Source organism: Rhineura floridana, chromosome 1, assembly GCF_030035675.1.
Source record: "Rhineura floridana isolate rRhiFlo1 chromosome 1, rRhiFlo1.hap2, whole genome shotgun sequence".
In the NCBI taxonomy this organism is placed as follows: Eukaryota; Metazoa; Chordata; class Lepidosauria; order Squamata; family Rhineuridae; genus Rhineura; species Rhineura floridana.
The window spans coordinates 239,020,134-239,039,937 of record NC_084480.1 but is presented as its reverse complement, the minus strand read 5'-3'; the positions used below and the strand labels follow the sequence as shown (position 1 = coordinate 239,039,937).

The window sequence follows — 19,804 nt, the reverse complement described above, 5'->3', positions numbered from 1 at the left end:
TTCACCATCACTTTCCTCCCTGACCACAAGAAAAGTTTATTTCTTAAAGTGGATTTGTTGCGCTAGGGCGACAGAACATTTTGATCCTCTTTAATAACAAAACCTAAATTCCCCGTTATGTGCTTGAACCTCTCCCACAAAACACAGCGCGGGGACGCCCAAAGGGGACGTTTCCGAGCAGTCAAGTGTAAGATTGCCCCTTTAAGACTGTCCCGTTAGCTTTCCTAACACCCTGACCCTACGCACGATACGTCAACCTGAATGCATTTGCCGGCCAAGAGCGGTTTGGCTTTCGAACGTCCTCCTTCATTTACCCTCAACTCCTTCTTCCCCGGGTTGCTAACACCATTGAGACTGAGACTCCTCCCTCTCCACCCGGGGGTGCGCGTCCATAGCTTTCCGTTTGGCGGGGGCGCGCCCGCACTCTTTCACCAGGATTGCCGGCTGCTTGCACTGCGACTGCGTGCGCGGCGTCGAGCGCCCACAGGCTTTGTAGTGCGCCTTCTCGGAGAGAGGGGTTTGCGTGTCTGTGGGCGACAGGAGGCAGCGGCGGGCAGTGCCATGTTGTCCGCTCCTTTTCGGGCCGTCTTTGCACGTTCGGTAAGGAGGGACTGGGGAAAATGCCGCTTCCTTTAGAGCGCTCGGCGGGCGTCCTCGGCAGTGTCAATGGAGGGCAGTAGAGGCCAAGGGCACGGAGGCCTTCCCTTTCCAAGGGGAAGAGGAGGAGTTTCATACGTTCCCTATACGCCTAACTCGTTTTGTGGAAGAGGCACGGGGGCCGGCGGTGGGATGACCAACGTTTGTGCTTTGCAGTTGCAGCGTTTGGACCTAGGCATTCCTGGCATTAGCCCTTTAGAAAAGAATCCCACGAGGAGAGGGGCTAGGCTGCAGCGGGGGAAAGGTAGATGGGTGGGAATGAATTAGTCTCTTCTCTTCCCGAAAATCTCGTCTTTATTGCTTTTCCGTAAGATGACCTACCGTCAGGGTTGTGTTAAACGTATTTGCATGTAACGTGAAGTTACATCTTGAGTTCCAAACTACGCGTGACGGCATGGTCCAAACTCCACTCCTGTCAAATCTAAATAAAGATGTGGGTAGAGAATTGAAAGTGCAGCCTGGGTGAACATCTGAGCCCTTCCTTTGCCTGCACAGTCATATCTGTTTTTCTTCTCGTGGGCTTTACTTCTGGTTTTGGAGCCCCGGGAGCGGGAGGGCGATCGGAACCGAGGAGTGGAGCAGTTATAGTGCCCATGATACCCTTTAATTGGACACCTGCTTCAAATAGATTTGCAGATAGACCCGATTTAAACCTATGGGTCCCAGAATAGAGTTGGAAGGGGCCTATAAGCCATCGAGTCCAACCCCCTACTCAATGCAGGAGTCCAAGCTAAAGCGTACCACCTGCCTCTTGAATGCCTCCAGTGTTGGAGAGCCCATCACTTCCCTAAGTAATTGGTTGCATTGTGGTGCTGCTCCTAACAGTAAGGAAGATTTCAGCAGCATTCTAGCTTCCTGTAAGCTGAGCCCATTATTTGTGTTGTGCACTCTGGGACCATCAAGAAGAGATCCTGGCCCTTCTCTGTGTGACAACCTTTCAAGTACTTGAAGAGTGCTATATCATATCTCCTCAAGGCTAAACATGCCCAGGCCTTTCAGTCCCTCCTCATAGGGCTGTTTCCTGATTACCCTTCATTACTCTTGCTGCCCACCTCTGAACTTGTTCCAGTTTGTCTGCATCCTTCTTAAAGTGGTGTCCAGAAGTGGATGCAGTACTCAAGATGAGGCCTAACCAGTGCCGAACAGAGGGGAACCAATACTTCAAGCAATTTGGAAACTATGCTTCTCTTAATGCAGCCTAAAATAGCATTTGCCTTTTTTGCAGCCACATCTCACTGTTTGCTCATATTCAGCTTGTGATCAACAACAATTCCAAGATCCTTTTTGCATGTAGTATTGCTGAGCCAAGTTTTTCCCATCTTATAACTGTGCATTTGGTTTCTTCTTCCTAGGTGTAGAACTTTGCACTTATCCCTGTTAAATTTCATTATGTTGTTTTCAGCCCAATACTTCTGCCTATCAAGATCACTTTGAATTTTGTTTCCATCTTCCAAGGTATTAGCTATTCCTCCCAAATTTGTATGATCTGCAAATTTGATAAGCATTCTCTGCACTTCCTCATCCAAGTCACTAATAAAAATGTTGAAGAGCACTGAGCCCTGCAGTACCCCGCTCGATACTTCCCTCCACTTTGAGAAGGAATCATTGATAAAGTACTCTGAGTATGATTCTGTAGCCAGCTGTGGATCCACCTTATAGTTGTTCCATCCAACCCACATTTAGCTAAGATGTAACTAATAAAAAGGTGTTTACTCTATATAAAATGTGATTTGTAGGTGACAAAGATTCGCTGTCTTCATGCAACAGCTGCACGCAATGGTGGTGGAGGAGCGTTGTTTGTGGTAAGCAATTTGTATGTATGACAAAAGCAGATGTAATTGAAAATTGAGAAAGGTAGTTTTTATTTAAAAGCCTTTTGCCTAGAAACACCTTATCCTACATAGTAGTATTACAAACCATTTTTCTCAGAAAATATAAGGGTATGTGTGCATTGATATTTATGAAGATAACGTTTTATTCAGAATGAACCACTAACTCCAGATGAGTTCAAAAGCCTTAATTATTTCCATGTAGTTGGGCACTGCAGTAATGCATCTGTTTTTTAGCAGTGGTAGTACTGTTAACCTGGAAGTGAAGAAGCTGTTACAGAAAAAAAATTGTTCTAGAATGTGGTTGTGATTGTAACTTGGATAGCAATCTTACATTATGGATTGTACAAGACTGGTGTTTCTATTTGGTTTTATTTGAAAGAGCTGTATCCACATTTTCACTTAACTGTAATGAATTTGAAAGTATTCTGCTATCTACTTGTAAATTGACAGGCAAGAGAAATTTGGCATGAAGGCAGCAAAATAGATGCCACAACATCAACCCCACTCAGCAGGGTGTGATTAAACGTTGGCAGGATTTGAGAAATTTTGCACATGTTGTATAGCACTATTGTAATGTGCACTGATGGGCTCTGCCCGCTTCTGATAATAAGTTCTGCTGGCTGTAGTTCAGTGGTAGAGCACATGCTTAGCCTGCAAAAGGCCTCAAGTTTAGTCCCTGGCATCGCCAGGAGGGCAGGGAAAGGCTGCTTACTGAAACCTTCGAGAGCCACTGCCAGTCAGTGTAGACGATATTGAACTAGATGGACCAATGTGTTGACTTGATACAATGCAGTTTCCTATGTTCTTGTGATACAGATAAACTGCTAACATAAAGACAAAATGCACAATTATGAGAATCTCACACAATAGGGGGTCAGTTTTTGCTACAGGTAGAAAAATAGCATGATCCATTCTTCCTTAGACATGACTCCTCTGTGTGCATCTATGTTGCAACACATAGTTATACACCCTACTACTTTTTTGAATTCTTAGGTGTTAGTTGCTGCTTCTATTTTATTTTTTTTTTGCCTGAGATGTAATTGTTATTTATGTATTTAGTGCCATCAGAGTGCATGTCACTTTACAGAGCACAAAAGGGCCCCCATTCCTGAGGAGCTTAATTGAAATTTGGTACTGTATAGGGAAAACTATAGGATAAGGAAGAAAGTAGAGGCAGAGGTAAATGGTGTGAAGGCCCAGAAAAAGTCAGGGGAAAAACTGTTTCTTCCTGGTTATTTTTCTGAAATTTTTGTGTTTTTTCCGCCTAGGCCTTCACATTTCTGTTCTACATCACCCTAAATCCTGAAGGATCCCAGGCTTAGTTACAGTAGGACATGGGAACTGGGTGTTGTGTCAAAGCCTTTGCAGAAAAGGGTTTTGAGGACGGGTTTGAAGGGTGGGGAGAGAGAGTGCTTCATGCAGGTGATTACCAAGGCAATTCCAAGCATACGGGGCAGGAAGGGTGAAGTCTCCTGAGAGAGCGGTGGTGACATTGTTCCTTTTATTAACAACAGGGGGATAAGCAAAAGCTTCAGCTTTGGGTGAACAGTAAAATTTTATATCTTTTACAAAATAGAAGTGTTTAGTAGAGTGAACACAGATGTTAGTGCAGACCACACCAACAAAGCATGATGTGGACCGACAGCTAATCTGATTAGTTCTTTAAAGGAGGAAGAGGGGGACACGAAGGTGGGGGGAAATTACTATCGCCATATATTATGGGAAGGTGCCAGGGATCCAGCAAGCTGTGGGAGAGACCTAAAGACAACTCAGAATGTAAATGATGTGGGGCTTGGGCATGCAAGGACAAAAAAATTAGAAGAAGAAATCAAGGAATGAGACAAGTGTAAAAGCTGTAGCATGGATATTTGCCATTTCCAGAGAAGAGAGAGAATAAAGATGTTCTCTCCCAGGTGTTCACCATGACCCAGGAGTTCAGGGTAGCACTGGATACCAGGGTTCTCAGGACAATTGTATGTCAACTGTGGGTGGATAACTTCTGAAAAAACAAGTTGCAGGGTAGTTTCTGTTTTTATACAGACACAGGCTATGATACAGAAGTGAAGGTATGCTTTTCAAAAACCAGAATCTTGTGACACCTTAAAAGACTAACAAAATTATTGTGGCATAAGCTTTTGTGGACTACAATCCACTTCATCAGAATGTAGTCCAAGAAAGATTATGCATTACTGTAATAAATTAGTCTTCTGCTGCTACATGGTGTAATTTCCAAAGTAACAAACCTGGGTTCTCCTTGAACCTTCCCAACTGGTGAAAAAATAAAGGTGGCTTAGAAGGGGAAGCAGAAAACGGCATATTCCTTTAGGTTAGTCAGGTGACAAAACATAACACAGAGGGGAATCAAGGGCACTGAATAGATGAGACAGGAAAGGAAAGCTGACTAGGAGCCCCTCCAAAATACTGTTGTTTTTTTTAATGGATGTATTTTGCAACATGTCATTGGCACAGTAATAGTGTTTAAGTGGTAGATTTATACTGGTCAATTCACACATCATTTCGCTTTATTAGTTCTGTGACGCTTTCTCAGTTAAGGTGTTACTACTGCTTGGAGAAGCACTCCTGCACTACAGTGCAACAAAAGTGGGATAGTTCCCTCTCCCCATTTGTATTATGAAAAGTTACAGGAATTCAGCAGGAAGCTGTGAGACATGCATTGAATAGAAGCAAAGCAGTATGTCTGCCCCAAAACCTTTGCAGGTGCAAACAGTATTAAAACAGGATCATGTATAATTGCCCTAATACCATTAAGGGCACAAAACATCATGAACCACAATAAAAAGGGTGTCTGGAGGGGCCCTGGGGTTAGAGCAGTCATGATGAGATCCCATGAAGACTGAATAACAGAGATTCTTGAGGAGAAGGCCCTTAAAGGGTCTGTCTGTATTTTAAGGGAAGTGGGGATAAATTAAAAGAACAAGGGAACAGAGGAGCATCTGGGATAATTTTAAGTTTATTGCCATAGGAGATTATGGGGAAAATGGGAAAATAGGCTCCGTATGCAATACTGAAGAGACTCTAGGACACTAGGGCTCTCATCTCAGCCTTGCTATCAGAGTTTTGTGTGCATACTTTGGATGCGGGGGTTCCTGACTAGTAGAGACTGTGTTTTTTAGAAAAGTGCTTTATTCTTGCCAGGATTATTTAATGGCCAATAGAAGAGCGTACTTGTGGTGGCTGTGTGCAAAAGGAATCTGGTATATAGTAAGGCCGGGGCTCCCAACCTGTGGTGTGGACCACCAGTGGTCCACAAGCTTCTTTTGTTTGTGACGTGTTCATATTAAATATTCATATTGATTTTTAATTCTGTTTTTACTGGTTTTTGTATTTATTATATTGTATTGTATTACAATTTGAATTCTATAGAATACAAGTTATACAATAAAAATGAAAGCAATAAAAAAAATAATAAAAAATATACTACATCTAGCACAGTGTATTACAATTGCTACAACAGGCAGAAAAATCATTAAGTGGTCTGGGCAAGACAGTCAGCAATTCTCAGTGGGGAAGGAGGATGGGAACCACTGGAGTAAGGCATCTGGATATATCTGGAGTCATCACACCTTTGTATCACCAGGGTAAGCCTACCTCCAGTTTATGAGGATAGCTAGTTTACAGCACTGTTCACTTGCTCAGTTGTGCTGTATAAGCACCTGCTTGGCTCATTCATATCTAGAGTTGAAGCTTCAGGAGTCAAGGTGCTAAGAGCTATATAACAACAGTGAGGCAGAGCACCTCAGTCATGAGAGAACCAAGAACAGAGCCCTGAGAGTCACCAGCAGAGAGGAAAAACGAAGGAACAATTCCCTCCTGTGGAAACATTGAAAAAATGATTTAAAAAGTAAGGGGACAAAGCCACCTGAGGAGAGAGTTATAGAGACTTAGGGCCTAAAGAGGATCAGGAGAGAGTGATCAGTTGTATCAAGAGCAGTGATGAGATCAAGAATAATGGGAATTAACAGATATCTTTAGATTCAGTGGTGAGGAGGTCTTTTGTAATTTTGGCAAGGGCATTTTCACTGGAGTGGAGGGGTTCAGTGGAGAAAGCTGAGATAGCAGCATGCTCTGGGAGTTCCAAGGCAAAGGGTGGTAGGTAGTTGGAGAAGGAGGATGGATCAAGTGGGCTTTTATTTTTAGAACGGGAGATAGTAGCATGTTTGAAAGCAGTAGGGGAGGATGACTACCTGCTGGAGGGGAGAGATAATAGCATGGGAGTTGGAAGCCAGGAGTTGGAAGGGGATGGGATTAAGGAAGAATATAGAGGAGTTAGATGGGACAACAGGGTGGGTTGAGAGAGGTGGAGGCAGAGGAATAACTGGAAGTAGAAAAGGGGGAAAGGGTACGAAAGGAAGATACTGCCTCCTTTAATTTCTAGAACGGAAACTCTTCTCTGCAGTGTCTTGTACAGTGCCATTAAGGCAAAAGTTGTGGGGGAGGCTTTAAAAGAAGTATCAAATAAAGAAGTGCTAAGGACTCCTTAGAGTAGGTGTGAATCAGTGAGGAGGATGAGTGTCGTTTGGCCGGGTAGATGACAAGACTAACTGTAGCAGTTTCAACCTGCCTGTACTTCATGCTACATTTCATACAGGAGAAAAACATGGCTATTCCTGTTCGCAATAATTTGGTTGTAACTAGAAAATGGGGAATATGAAATAGTAAGGTGGTACTTAAATTTTGGACTGGTCATCTGACTGGTTGCGAACCCTACAACTTTGCCTTGAGTTTTCATTTTGGCAATCCTGTATGAAACTACAACAAAGTTGATATTGGTGGAATTTACCTATAACAACTATGCAGGATTGAAGCTTTAATTCCTTAAAGTGTTCCCTATTAGTCCTTTAAAAGGCTTTTTCATAATGTGTGTGTTGAGTCTATGATTAAACTACAAGGAGCAGTATTTTATTTCACAAACTATTGAAATAGGCTGACCAGATGTACAGGAGAAGGTGGCTGTTGTACCTGTTGAGCAGAAGAGTACATTTTTGCAGATGCATCTTTTCATACTTGCATGAGACATTCTTGCTGCATCTGAAACTTGTTTTCTAGACACAGATTGAAAACATATAATCATTTCATATTTTTTGTGTGCAGCACAGAGATACTCCTGAAAACAACCCAAGTACTCCATTTGATTTTACACCTGAAAACTATAAGGTATGTCACAGTGGATTAGAGGCTGTATTCCTACAGCAAGGTGAATTTTTTTTTTTTATATAGTTTTTATTCAAATTTTTCCAAAAAACAAACAAAACAAAGTAAGAAAAAACATAACAATACTACAACAAAAAATAAAAATAAAATGGTTGACTTCCGATTTGTCACAGATCAGCTATAAGTATATAATATACATCAAACCTGTCCCTTAATATGTACATACAGAATCCCTTTTCTCCATAAGCTGTCTTAATTAATCATCAAATCCCAGTATCATCATTTTATTTTGATCTTTCGACAAAAAGTCTAAGAGAGGCTTCCAATCCTTAAGGAATGTATCTGTCGATTTTTCTCTAAGTAAACACGTCAATTTATCCATTTCTACTAAGTCCATTAATTTCAATAGCCATTCTTCCATTGTTGGTATTGATTCCATTTTCCACTTTTGTGCATATAATAATCTTGCTGCCGTAATCATATATAATAATATTCTTCCATATTTCTTTTCTATTTGTTTATCCATAAAACCCAGTAAAAAAAATTCTGGTTTTGACTGAATATTTATCTTTAAAATTTTTTGCATCTTCCTACCTATCTGTGCCCAGAATAATTTCGCCTTTTTACATGACCACCACATATGATAAAAAGATCCTTCTTGTTGTTTACATTTCCAACAAACATTAGAGACATTACTATACATTTTTGACAGCTTTTCTGGAGTCATGTACCAACGGTACATCATTTTATAAAAATTTTCTTTAAGATTATAACATAATGTAAATTTCAAGCCTTTTTTCCACATATTTTCCCATTGATCCATTTGTATGTTATGACCAAAATTTTTTGCCCACTTTACCATGCACTCTTTTACTTGTTCTTCCTCCATATCCATTTTCAATAAAAGTTTATACATTTTTGCAATTATGTTTTCATCATTTGTATACAAACCTATTTCAAAATCAGATTTACTTATTTCAAACCCATACATTTTCTTGTCCATTTTATATCTTTCTAACAATTGTAAATAGGCAAACCAATGAAAACTATATCCTTCCTTTATCAATTGTTCTCTCTCTTTCATTGTGTATTCTCCATGTACATAGCAAGGTGAATTTTTTGAGTGTTGTAATATTTATTTTCTCAAACAGAGAATAGAGGCAATAGTAAACAACTACCCAGAGGGACACAGATCTGCAGCAGTGATTCCAGTCCTGGATCTAGCCCAAAGACAGAATGGATGGCTACCTATATCAGCGATGAATAAGGTAATTCTTTCTTTGAATATTTTTCTAGCCATAAAACTTGTTTTGTTTTTACAAACATTCACTTACAATAATAGTTGATTAGTCATGTACCTTAAGATCCTCCGTGGCGCAGAGTGGTAAGTGGTGGTAATGCAGCTGAAGCTCTGCTCATGGCCGGAGTTCGATTCCAACGGAAGGAGGAAGTCGAATCTCCGGTAAAAGGGGTTGAGGTCCACTCAGCCTTCCATCCATCCGTGGTTGGTAAAATGAGTACCCGGCATATGCTGCGGGGTAAAGAAAGGCCGGGGAAGGAACTGGCAATCCCACCCCATATATAACGTCTGCCTAGTAAACGTTGCAAGACATCACCCTAAGAGTCGGAAACGACTCGCACTATAAGTGCGGGGACACCTTTACCTTTAGTCATGTACCAAATATAAATCTTACTATGTGAAAGAGGCTATATCAGTGTGAATTATCTTTTAAAAAAATCTAACTGTCTTAAATTGAAAGTTTCTCTGTATATTGGATTCTTGATTAAATTATATAATAAACAAAACTTCTAAAAGGGCTTCTAAGGCTTACCAATTTACCTGGGAGTAAGTCCCATTGAACTGAATGGGACTTATTTCTGAGTAGACATGTATAGGATTGTGCTGTTAAGTCTGAATAAAAGTGCTTTAACTGTTCCTATCCTGCTACTTTGTGGATGTCCTCCATACAGGACAGGGATAGAGTACTTGGAGGTTTACAAAACACAGACTAGGGTTGTGTTTTTGAATACTGTGGTAGAACATTTCATAGTCTGCACATAATTTTTACGGTTGTCAAATGTAGCACTTCCCAATAAATTCTTTTAAATTTCTACCAGTTAGTTGATATAATTAAATCAGGTTTGGAGAACCTATAGCCCTGCCACTGTTGTTGTAGTTAAACTCCCATCATTCCTACCCCATTGGCCATGCTGGCTGGGACTGAAAGGGGCACACACTCCTTTTTCCTGAACTGAACCTTGCTAATCATCAATCTTAAAAGAACAAACTCTTGAAAAAAATTGTTTCAGTAGTTGTTTACAATACCTACTACTTTGAGGCATACTTTATTACTATTGCATTGCATTCTGTGGGATAAGAAATATGAGGCGTCATACCATAGTTAGTAATATAATTGCTTTTGAAAATGTTGGTATTAGTTGAATCTGGTCATTTATGCCCTGAAAAAATAAAATTTTCTTCTTTCATTGTTACAGGTTGCTGAGGTTCTACAGATGCCTCCCATGAGAGTTTATGAAGTAGCAACCTTTTATACAATGTATAATCGCAAACCTGTTGGAAAATACCATATTCAGGTCTGCACCACCACGCCTTGCATGTTGCAAGACTCAGATAGCATATTAGAAGCTATTCAGAAGAAGCTTGGTATGATGCATAACTTACTTCTCTTATAATGTGGGGAGCTCTTCATTTACATTGACTTGCCTTTTCTTATTTAACCCAGTTTACACTGTAATTTTATTAGGTGTGTTGTAGTAAGGCCTAGTAGTGACTAAAGGTCATATCCAACTAAATCATTGTGCACATGGAGCAACTTCATAAGCAAATGGAACTTCCCCTCCCTCTCCTATGCTATCCCTCTGCTCTGGGGTTCTCCCCAGTCTCACAGAGCAGATTTGGAGGCAGTGCAGGGGGTGCGTGGGGGAGAAGATGGAGGGAAAGTTCTGTTGCACTAATGGGAAGTTGTTCCATGCATGCAGTAATTTACTAAGCTGCCCTAATGTGAGAGGTGAAGCAAATGGAAGGACTTTGCTTGAGAGTGGCCAAGCTTCTCGCACCCTAACTTCAGGGAAGGCAGTAAGACCTTAGAAATGTAGGAGAGGTAGAAGAATCAAGGGCCTAGAAAAACAGTAGCTGGTAGGGCAAGGGAAGCATTTAGGAGATAAGGCAAGAGCGTGAGAAATGAGAGAGAACTGGCGAGCTGGATGTGGCTGGTGAAAACTGATCTGAAGAATAATTCATCGAATATTTGGCTACAAGCATCTATCAGTGTTTTTAATAGAGTATGTACAATATTCAGGTATAGAAGCAAGGCTCTGCACTTTTGAATACATAAAAAATAAAGTGCAGCATAAGACCAAGAGATGTGTCTCTCAACTCAAGGATGAATTCAGTTCAAGCTTGTTGCCTTCTTAAGGATGAGGCTTAATTCCTTGACAGGAAATTTACAGAGGATTTGGTAGGACTCCCAAACAATTTTTAATGCATATTTATTTTCTCTATTACTGCTACACATTTTCTTCCTGAATGTTACGTAAAACAAAGCCAGTTTGGTGTGAACTGAATAGAGCTTGGAATCAAGCTGAAATGTGAACGTCTCATCACTTCAAATAATAATAATCATGTTCTGCTTTAAAAGTGTGTTAAATTATTATGGATTTACACCAGTCTAGGAAACTCTTTAAATGAGAGCATAAGCATAGGTCTGTTCAAGAGCAGTGATACTCATCTGTTTAAACAAAATTTGGCTTACATATAAAAAAGGCCACAGTAGAACTAGTAAATATGTTTTCTTTTGGGAACACCAATCTGTTCTGAATAACAGATTGTATTATATATAGAACTTGAGAGAATTTCAGGAAATGCAGACAAATCTGAAGTAACCATTCTGTTATTAAGATAACCTATTTTTTATTAGGTTTTAAAGGTACTCTTTAAAAACTGCAAAGGGGTCACTGCTTTACAACCAACCAACAACTCCCTAAATCTGTAGGTGAGAGGTTCAGCAAACATACTAACGACCTACACAGAGAGCCAAAGGTCTCACAGAGACAGCATTTTATTACTTAGCAAGAAAAATTAACAAACACCTCACACCTTTCTCATACAGCCAAAGCTTAAATACTTATAAGATTAAAGCAGAGTAGAAGACATTTTACACCCCTGGATGTAGGACACTTCATCATGATTCTGAAGAGAAGACTCCCAATTGTTTCCCTGCACCTAATTAAATATCCTTTCCAATTATTATTTATTTTTTATTTTATTTCGTTTCATTTCTAGACCGCCCATAGCTAGTAGCTATGACTGTAGTGTCATGAGGCAAACTCCTAGCAATCTTATTGGTCCAACAAATACATGTGTTGCCTATGACACCAGTTCCCTGTTCTCAGGTTGGGTTTTGCTCATGTTCTGGAGTGATCTTACTTCCCTGTTCATGTGGTCAGTATGGGACCCTACTTCTCTGTAACTCATCTCTATCTAACCCCTCCAAAATATGTGTATCATGAAATCATGTCCAGGGTTGATTTGATTTAAATAACTTCTTTGAAGGGCTCCGTTTTAATGATTTAAATCACAGTTTAAATCACTAGTAAGGAAGATTCTATTTAATCATCATTTTCAGTAAAAGCAACATTACATTATTGTTTAATATAACTTTAATCCTTATTCAGAGATGTAGGCTTCATTACAAAGCAGGTACACACTAAGCAATTATTCTGAATTGTTCTCAGATTAATTTTCATCAAAAGGTGGGATAATAATTTAGTCATTTTAGTACTAAAGCAGAATAAACTCTTCAATTAATCATGATATTTTTGTCATGATGTGCCAGAATCACTACCACCAAACAGGCTTTTAAATTATACTAATAAGATTGTTTATTCGTTTGGTTAGTTTTCTTCTCCAACAGACAACAACATTAACAAAATATGCACGTGGATTTTAGAATGGTTAACTATTTCATTGTTTGGATAAATGTAAAATTCTTTAAAAATAAAATTTAGGCACTTTCAACCAAATCAACATGAGAAAGTTAAAATATTGGGTGGTACAGTTAACTCAGTCTTCTTCACCTTTGTCTTCCTTGTTCATTGTCTGGAAAAGAATTACAAGCTTTCCTGCTTTTTTGACTCCCAATTTATTTCTCAAATTAGAATGAATTAGTTCAAAGGAAGAAAACATTCTCTCTACACCTGCACAAGAGGCTACTGCTGTTAAGAGTTGAAGTCTCCTCCTTGTTCAGATCTATTCCATCTCCCCAAATTCTCTATTTGTTGACCTTCTCTATCTTTGTACTTAGAGGGGCAAGACTGAGAGCGAGAGAGTGCATGCACTTCATGTACACTATTTGCAGAATATGACTGATCTAGTGACGACTCATGTCCATAAACTGCTGTTAACATATTCATAGAATATAATTAGAAATTGTATAATTAGTATTCTTGATATATTTGGCCTAGGCTCTTTTTTAATTGTTTTAAGAAATTTTTGAAATCTTATTTAAATTAAATTTTTTATTTTTATCAACCCTGATCATGTCTGACCTCAACTCTTAGTAATGCTTACACGTGTCCCCTGTACATCTATTCTGGCAGGTTTTCTTATGGTTTTGGCTCTCCATTTTCACTGACCACCTGTGTTCTTGTCCTATTGTTTCAACACATGTACCAGAATGTACTTGCAATATCAGCTATTAATGCTTGCTTTGGTACCTTTTCATCATCTGCCCTTTTCCCTATATCTGTGTCCATGATACCACTTCCCCTTTTCTTCTCCTAATTCAGCACAGTGAAAGCCCCTAAGCCAGCCTTTCCCAACTAATGGGCCACCAGATGTTGTTGGACCACAACTTCCATCAGCCTCAGCCAGCATTGCCAATGGACAGGAAAGATGGGAATCGTGGTCCAACAACATCTGGTGGCCCACTAGTTGGGAAACGCTGTTTAAGCAGCATTCATAATATTCAGACACATACACCTTGGCCAAAACAAAGAAACAAACACTTAAACCCCAAAATCCTAACATTTTGTTTCCAACCTCCTCTTTCCTCTCTTCCAGTGGTTAAGAATGGCTGTGGCTTTTTAATGCTATAGTTTCTATAGCTAGGCTCTTTGCACAGGCCTGCCACACTCCCCCCCCCATCAGTAACCTTTTGAATGTTATAAAACATCTCCATGTGTACAACCTTCATGGATCAGTTTCAACAATGGAAGGGAAACTCACCAAGTCCTCAAATCATGGCGCTTTGCTAAATATAATACAGTGGTGGAGGGTGTAGCTCACCATGGCAGGATGCCACTGTCACTCAAATGGTCATATAATGCAACCAACTGTTCCTTTCAGTTTTAAAAGGTCTCAAACTGAGCTAAAACTTGAAATACAAGTCCTGATTCAATAGTGCTTGCGTAAAACTAGATTCTCCTGACTCAATAGTCCTATATGCTTGAATGCAACCTCTGCTGTTAAATGTGTCTGTGGAGTTGCACACACAGCACCTGTTTGCACACGTGATTCCCTATCCGTATAGGGATATACAGATACAACCTGTGCATTTTGCCCTTTTCTGTATTGATGTAAATCACTATGGAAATTTATTTTGCTTAAGGTTCTAATGCCACTTAATTTTTGCTTTTTTCCCCTAGGTATAAAAGTTGGAGAAACAACACCTGACAAACTCTTCACACTGATTGAAGTGGAATGCTTGGGGGCTTGTGTAAATGCGCCAATGGTACAAATAAATGATAACTATTATGTAAGTACAAGTGGGCCCCTGCAACAAAATGTTATAGTGTATCCATGGGGTGCATGTGTTACTTGATGATTCTGTGACTGAGGTCAGTGAAAAAACACATTAGCATCTAAGAAAGGAATCTGCTCTAGCTTGTTTCTTAGTTCATGAGCAAACTTAATACATATTTTTTTTAATTTTTGAACATTTAAAACTGCAACCAGTCTGCATGCAAGTTAATGAAGCACATGGCTTCTTTGTGTAATTGAGTGCTGAATCTGGTCTGTGAGGAAGGCTGAGGCCAGCAATTCAAGAATATTGACCTTTACTACAAGAGGTAAGGGGGATTTTTGGCTAGGAATCTTCAATCTCACCTCTGAGCTGCAATTTTAATAGTGGAATGCACTGCAGGGCTGCCATAAACTACATGGTCTTTCAGCACAGCCCCCCAACCTGCAACTATGTTGCAGGGTGGTTTGTACAATATTCTCTTAGTCCATTCTGCAGTGAGACCACTGTAGGGTTGTACAAAGCTATTCTCTTAAATTTTAGAACAATCTTCAAACCTGCAGTAGAGGTGTGATATCTCTGGACAACGCTGTAGAGTCATTATAACAATTCAAGAGCCTGATCCCTGACCTGCAACATAAATTGTGACTACATTGCAGAACTGTCATTAGTTGCTGTCTCTTAGCCACCCCTTCTTCCATCCTGCAATATGGGAACAATTAGCTGCATTTGCTTTAGAATTCACATTAGCAAAGCAACATTCTTTTGCTGTTTTAACAAAATATTTGCAATAAAATAAATATGTGGAGAGCTCCTGTTCAAGTTACCTGCCAGTAATGCTCTCTTATAGGATATCCCACTTCATTCCTCCAACAGACATTGAGCATGCTCAGTCTTCAATGGGCTGTTGGAACATGGGTTGCCCCTTAGGGTTTTCCCCCCCTTAGAGTGTTTTTTACTTCTGCAAGTCCTCTTTGCATTCAACATCTAAGTTCACTATTAGTAGTGATGATTCCAATGTAGCCAAACTGCATTTAGACAGTTATCTTCTGTATTGTCTTTATGTTAAGAGTACATTTGCCCACCTAAATAATACAATTAAATGGATTGCTAAATTACTTTTTTCTTGGAAATTAGCTGGAGTTGAACTAGATTTAGTGTCTGCTGTGTGAAAATAATGCACTGGTAGTTCTCTTGCTGTGAGCATTCTTTCCCTGCTAACAAAACCATGCTGAAAAGTTGTGGGATTTAGTAGGGAAACCTGCGAGAGCCAGTGTAGTGTAGTGGTTAAGGTGTTGAAGTACGACTCGGGAGACCAGGGTTCAAATCCCCACACAGCCATGAAGCTCACTGGGTGACCCTGGGCCAGTCACTGCCTCTCAGCCTCAGAGAAAGGCAATGGTAAACCCCCTCTGAATACCGCTTACCATGAAAACCCTATTCATAGGGTCGCCATAAGTTGGAATCGACTTGAAGGCAGGCCATTTCCATTTTCCAGGGAAACTTGCCCCCCTTCAAAGCTATAATTACGCCTAGATTTTTTCAGGTGTTAATATAATTATTGCAGAGTGACTATAGGATAAGTCATCCTCAGTTCAGTACTTGACATACATTTAGCAAGATAAGTACAGTAGGCAAGCCGTTATGACTGATTGCACTTCTAAGTTTTTTTTGTCCTGTGAAGAATATTATCATTAATTGTAAATATTGTTTCTTTGGGAAATAACTTCCAAAGTTATGGCTGTGCTATCTGTTCTTGCAAAAACCAGGAGTCCTCTACCACCACTAACAAATGTATTAATAGTATAAGCTTAATGGATTCTAGTCCACAAAAATGTATGTCATAATACATTTTTTTTATTTAGGAAACTTTACATTTTCTTTGTTTTGCATTACAGGAAGATCTGACAACAAAAGACATTGAAGACATAATTGATGAACTAAAAGCTGGAAAAGTTCCAAAACCTGGACCAAGGTATTTTATTTGTACTGTATAATAAATACCAAGGAAAAATAGAAACAGTAACACTAAACCAAACTCTTCTCACAGCAAGTTGCAAGCAATCCTATATATATGAGAAACCAAATGTAAACTTTTATTCCCATGATGCTTCAGTTTATAATATCCAAGTGGCTGTGTCCTAGTTGCCAAGAAATAAAGATAAACATATTTGAATTCACAGCAGTACTGTGTCTTCAGCAAACTTCAATGAGATTATTTATAAATAAAAGTATTTATATGTAATTGCTTCTCTTATTGCACAAAGAAAAAACAGCTTTTGTATTTCTAAATTAAATTGTATGTCTATTAAAGCCTTTGTCAGTCAGAAGGCTCAAGTCAGCTTGACACTACATAGGCAGAAATGTATACGAACGTCAATGAAAATGCTTATAAAATGCCTGTGAAAGTAGCTAATTGCACTCTGGATCAGATTCAATGATTTGTGACAATCATATGGTTTGTTATAGTCAAATTGTGACCCGCTCAGATATGAAACGATTTTTTTCTATATTTTTGAGAAGCTGTATTTGCTCCAATCACTTTCTCTTATATTTTGATTTTATGTTTGCTACAGCAAGAAAATGATATGCCAGTGACATAGAGTGCTGGACTAAGACCAGGGTGAACCAGGTTCAAATATGTCCAGCCACGCTGCTCACAGGATGACTTTGAGCTAATCACTTAGGTTAACCTATTTCACAGGGTTGCTGTGAGGATAGTATGGGGGACCTCAGAGGAAAGGCAAGATAAAAATGTAATAAATATACAGTAATTGGACTACATATTATTTGAAAATCCAGCCTACACCTTGCATATAAGCCACACAGCCTTATCCTATGAGCATTTACTCAGAAATAAGCCCCAATGACTTCAACAGACCTACCCAAGTTAAGTGTGCATAAGACTACAGCTGTGCTCAGATAGCAGTATGTATACATTTGCAGCTTGATGGTGTTAACATTTGGTGTTAAATTTCCAACTGGGTACATATTTTCACAAATCTGTTGACCTAAAGAGGCTTGAAAAAAATGATTTAGACTTCTATTCACCCTTGAAGATGAGTAGTGCAATGGAAGTAGTGCTTTAAGTGAATTGCTCTCTCTTTGCAGGAGTGGACGCTTCTCTTGTGAGCCAGCTGGTGGTCTCACTTCTCTGACAGAACCACCCAAGGGACCTGGTTTTGGAGTTCGGTCAGACCTTTAAGACTGTTCTAGCTGTAAGAAACTGCTTCAGAAAATAAAATCTGAACTGCATACAGATGAAAACATGACTTCGGTTGTAAACAAATATTGCATAATTTTCTTTGGCACAATTACTGACAACAAGTATTGGAGACATAACACCTGCAATTAAAATTAGTTTTATTATTTACATTTATTTATTTTGTTAGCCAAATAGAAAAAGCAAGAATCATCCCAAAATCATCGCTATTCTAACCCCAAATAAGATCATCTTAACAAGTTAAGAAAAAAGTGTTACAGCAGCTTTTATATAATAGAGATACGTGTATAAATTATATAAATAAAATGAGCAAACATGCAGAAAGTGAATTTTGGGAAAGAGGAGGGGGCAGAGGAAAGTAGGATATCAGCAAAGACCACACTGCTTTGCAAGTGGAATGTATAGGGCATGGGTAGCTAATTTGTGTCCCTCCAGACACTGTTGAACTTTGGGGATAGTGAGAATTGTAGCCCAGCAACACCCAGAGGGCCAATCCTGGTCTAGGGCTTTATTAGTCCAAGTTAGTTGTACCAAATAGAAGTTTCAGGTACCCCATCATGTGTAGGTAGCTGTGTATGGTACTGATGTCACTTACCCACTGGGTACAGTGAGGGGAGAGAAGTTTTAAGTACCACAGAATTAACGTCTGGGCTACTAACGTTGAGGTCTGCAAATTTAAAAAATGCTTTGTTTAATGCATAATGTAAGATAACTGTTGAATGAGAATTGTAATGCTGCAGCAGCAAGATAAATCCTAGTTTCTATTTATGCCAAGCTGTGTAATTTTGGGATAGTCCCGTAATTTATGAACAGTATTGATGCATTCAACAGCACTAACATATAATTTGCTAAATCCAGTTAGCAGAACATAATGTGATACCAATGCAAATGCAGTTTCATTCCCTTGAATAAACTTTAAATGCCAGTTTAGTGTAGCTGATCTAACAAAATGAAAAAGTTTGATATAACATACAAGCTCTCAAACTCCAGAGAGACAGAACTACTGCCCCAGGCCCGAATTTAGATTTTCTTACTCAGGAATAAATACCACATTATTTAGTGGGACTAACTTCTAAGTAAATATGTTAATTTAAAACAATACAGAATTTGTGGAAGTTTAAATTGTTTACTCGTTTTAGAAGATGTGATGGTGCATTACTTATTTAATGACATACTTTGCTCATTTTACATGTAGAATCGCAGTACAATATAACGTGAGAAAAAATGAAAAGTAGAATATAAAAGATAGTTTGAAGACATTTTTGTTCCAATAGCTTCTCCCAGCTAGATGAATAGATCTCTGCCATGAGTTGAGTACTTTGTATTTTTTGTGTATGTATAATTTTATTTTATTTATTAAATTTATTAGTTGCCCATCTGGCTGGTTATCCAGCTACTCTGGGCGACGTACAACATAAAAACATACAAATTACATTAAAACATTAAAAAAAACTCAAACAATATATACTGTTTTCCTTGTTGTTTGGAACTGTTTTTATTGTATCTTGTATATCGCCTTGAGACGTGTGTGTGTGTAAGGCGATGAATAATATACATCACCCAGATGGACACACTGTCACCCTGTACGCTACTTGTGGATAATCACCTAGATCCAGGAGCTGGATTCCAGTCCCTACGCCAATTTGTCAGAACCTGCCTCCCATTAGCATGCCCCTAATAAATTATATAATAAGATATGCTTCCTTATTTACACATAAAAGCAATTATTTAATTCCATGGCTTTTTTTAACGGAGTGTCACCTCTTCAAATTAAAGAAAAAGACAGATGTCAGTTTAAAATGCTTGTATTTGACCTTAATCTTAAAACAGTCTTAAGAGAAACTGTCAATATTGAACAGCAAATACATCTTTTACCCATCCATTTGGGCTCCTTTTCGGAGGAAGGACAGGGTATAAATTTAATAAATAAACAATCCACACAGAAATTATCACTTTTCTCTAGGCAGGTATCTGTGCAGTGCACGTGATGTGCATAATGAGTGGTTCTAGATTACACTCCTAGATTGTAATAGTTCTGATTATTTACAAGCCAGTATGTTTCATAGCAACTCGTTATATGCATGGAGGAATATACGAATGTCAGAAGGGGGGGATTTGATTTAAATCAGAGAATGGATATGACTTTTTCTTAATATACA

The 19,804-nt window shown here is 39.0% G+C and overlaps 1 protein-coding gene across 1 annotated transcript; it reads left to right on the top strand.

Moving 5' to 3' along the window:
• The first annotated feature begins 246 nt into the window (after positions 1-246).
• On the top strand, positions 247-19,108 carry NDUFV2 (NADH:ubiquinone oxidoreductase core subunit V2). Its single transcript, XM_061595534.1, has 8 exons — positions 247-600; positions 2,394-2,459; positions 7,602-7,664; positions 8,813-8,929; positions 10,158-10,326; positions 14,328-14,437; positions 16,321-16,397; positions 17,534-19,108. Exons 1-8 carry the CDS (start codon positions 262-264, stop codon positions 17,625-17,627), a joined length of 1,035 nt encoding a protein of 344 aa, XP_061451518.1. The 5' UTR covers positions 247-261; the 3' UTR covers positions 17,628-19,108.
• Positions 19,109-19,804: the final 696 nt, after the last annotated feature.

Excerpts from the sequence above, each read along its gene's own strand:
- NDUFV2 (XM_061595534.1), top strand. The coding sequence starts at position 262 with ATGCATTTGCCGGCCAAGAGCGGTTTGGCTTTCGAACGTCCTCCTTCA. Across the intron at positions 8,930-10,157 it reads CTATATCAGCGATGAATAAG|GTTGCTGAGGTTCTACAGAT; the intron begins GTAATTCTTTCT and ends TCATTGTTACAG. Across the intron at positions 16,398-17,533 it reads GTTCCAAAACCTGGACCAAG|GAGTGGACGCTTCTCTTGTG; the intron begins GTATTTTATTTG and ends CTCTCTTTGCAG.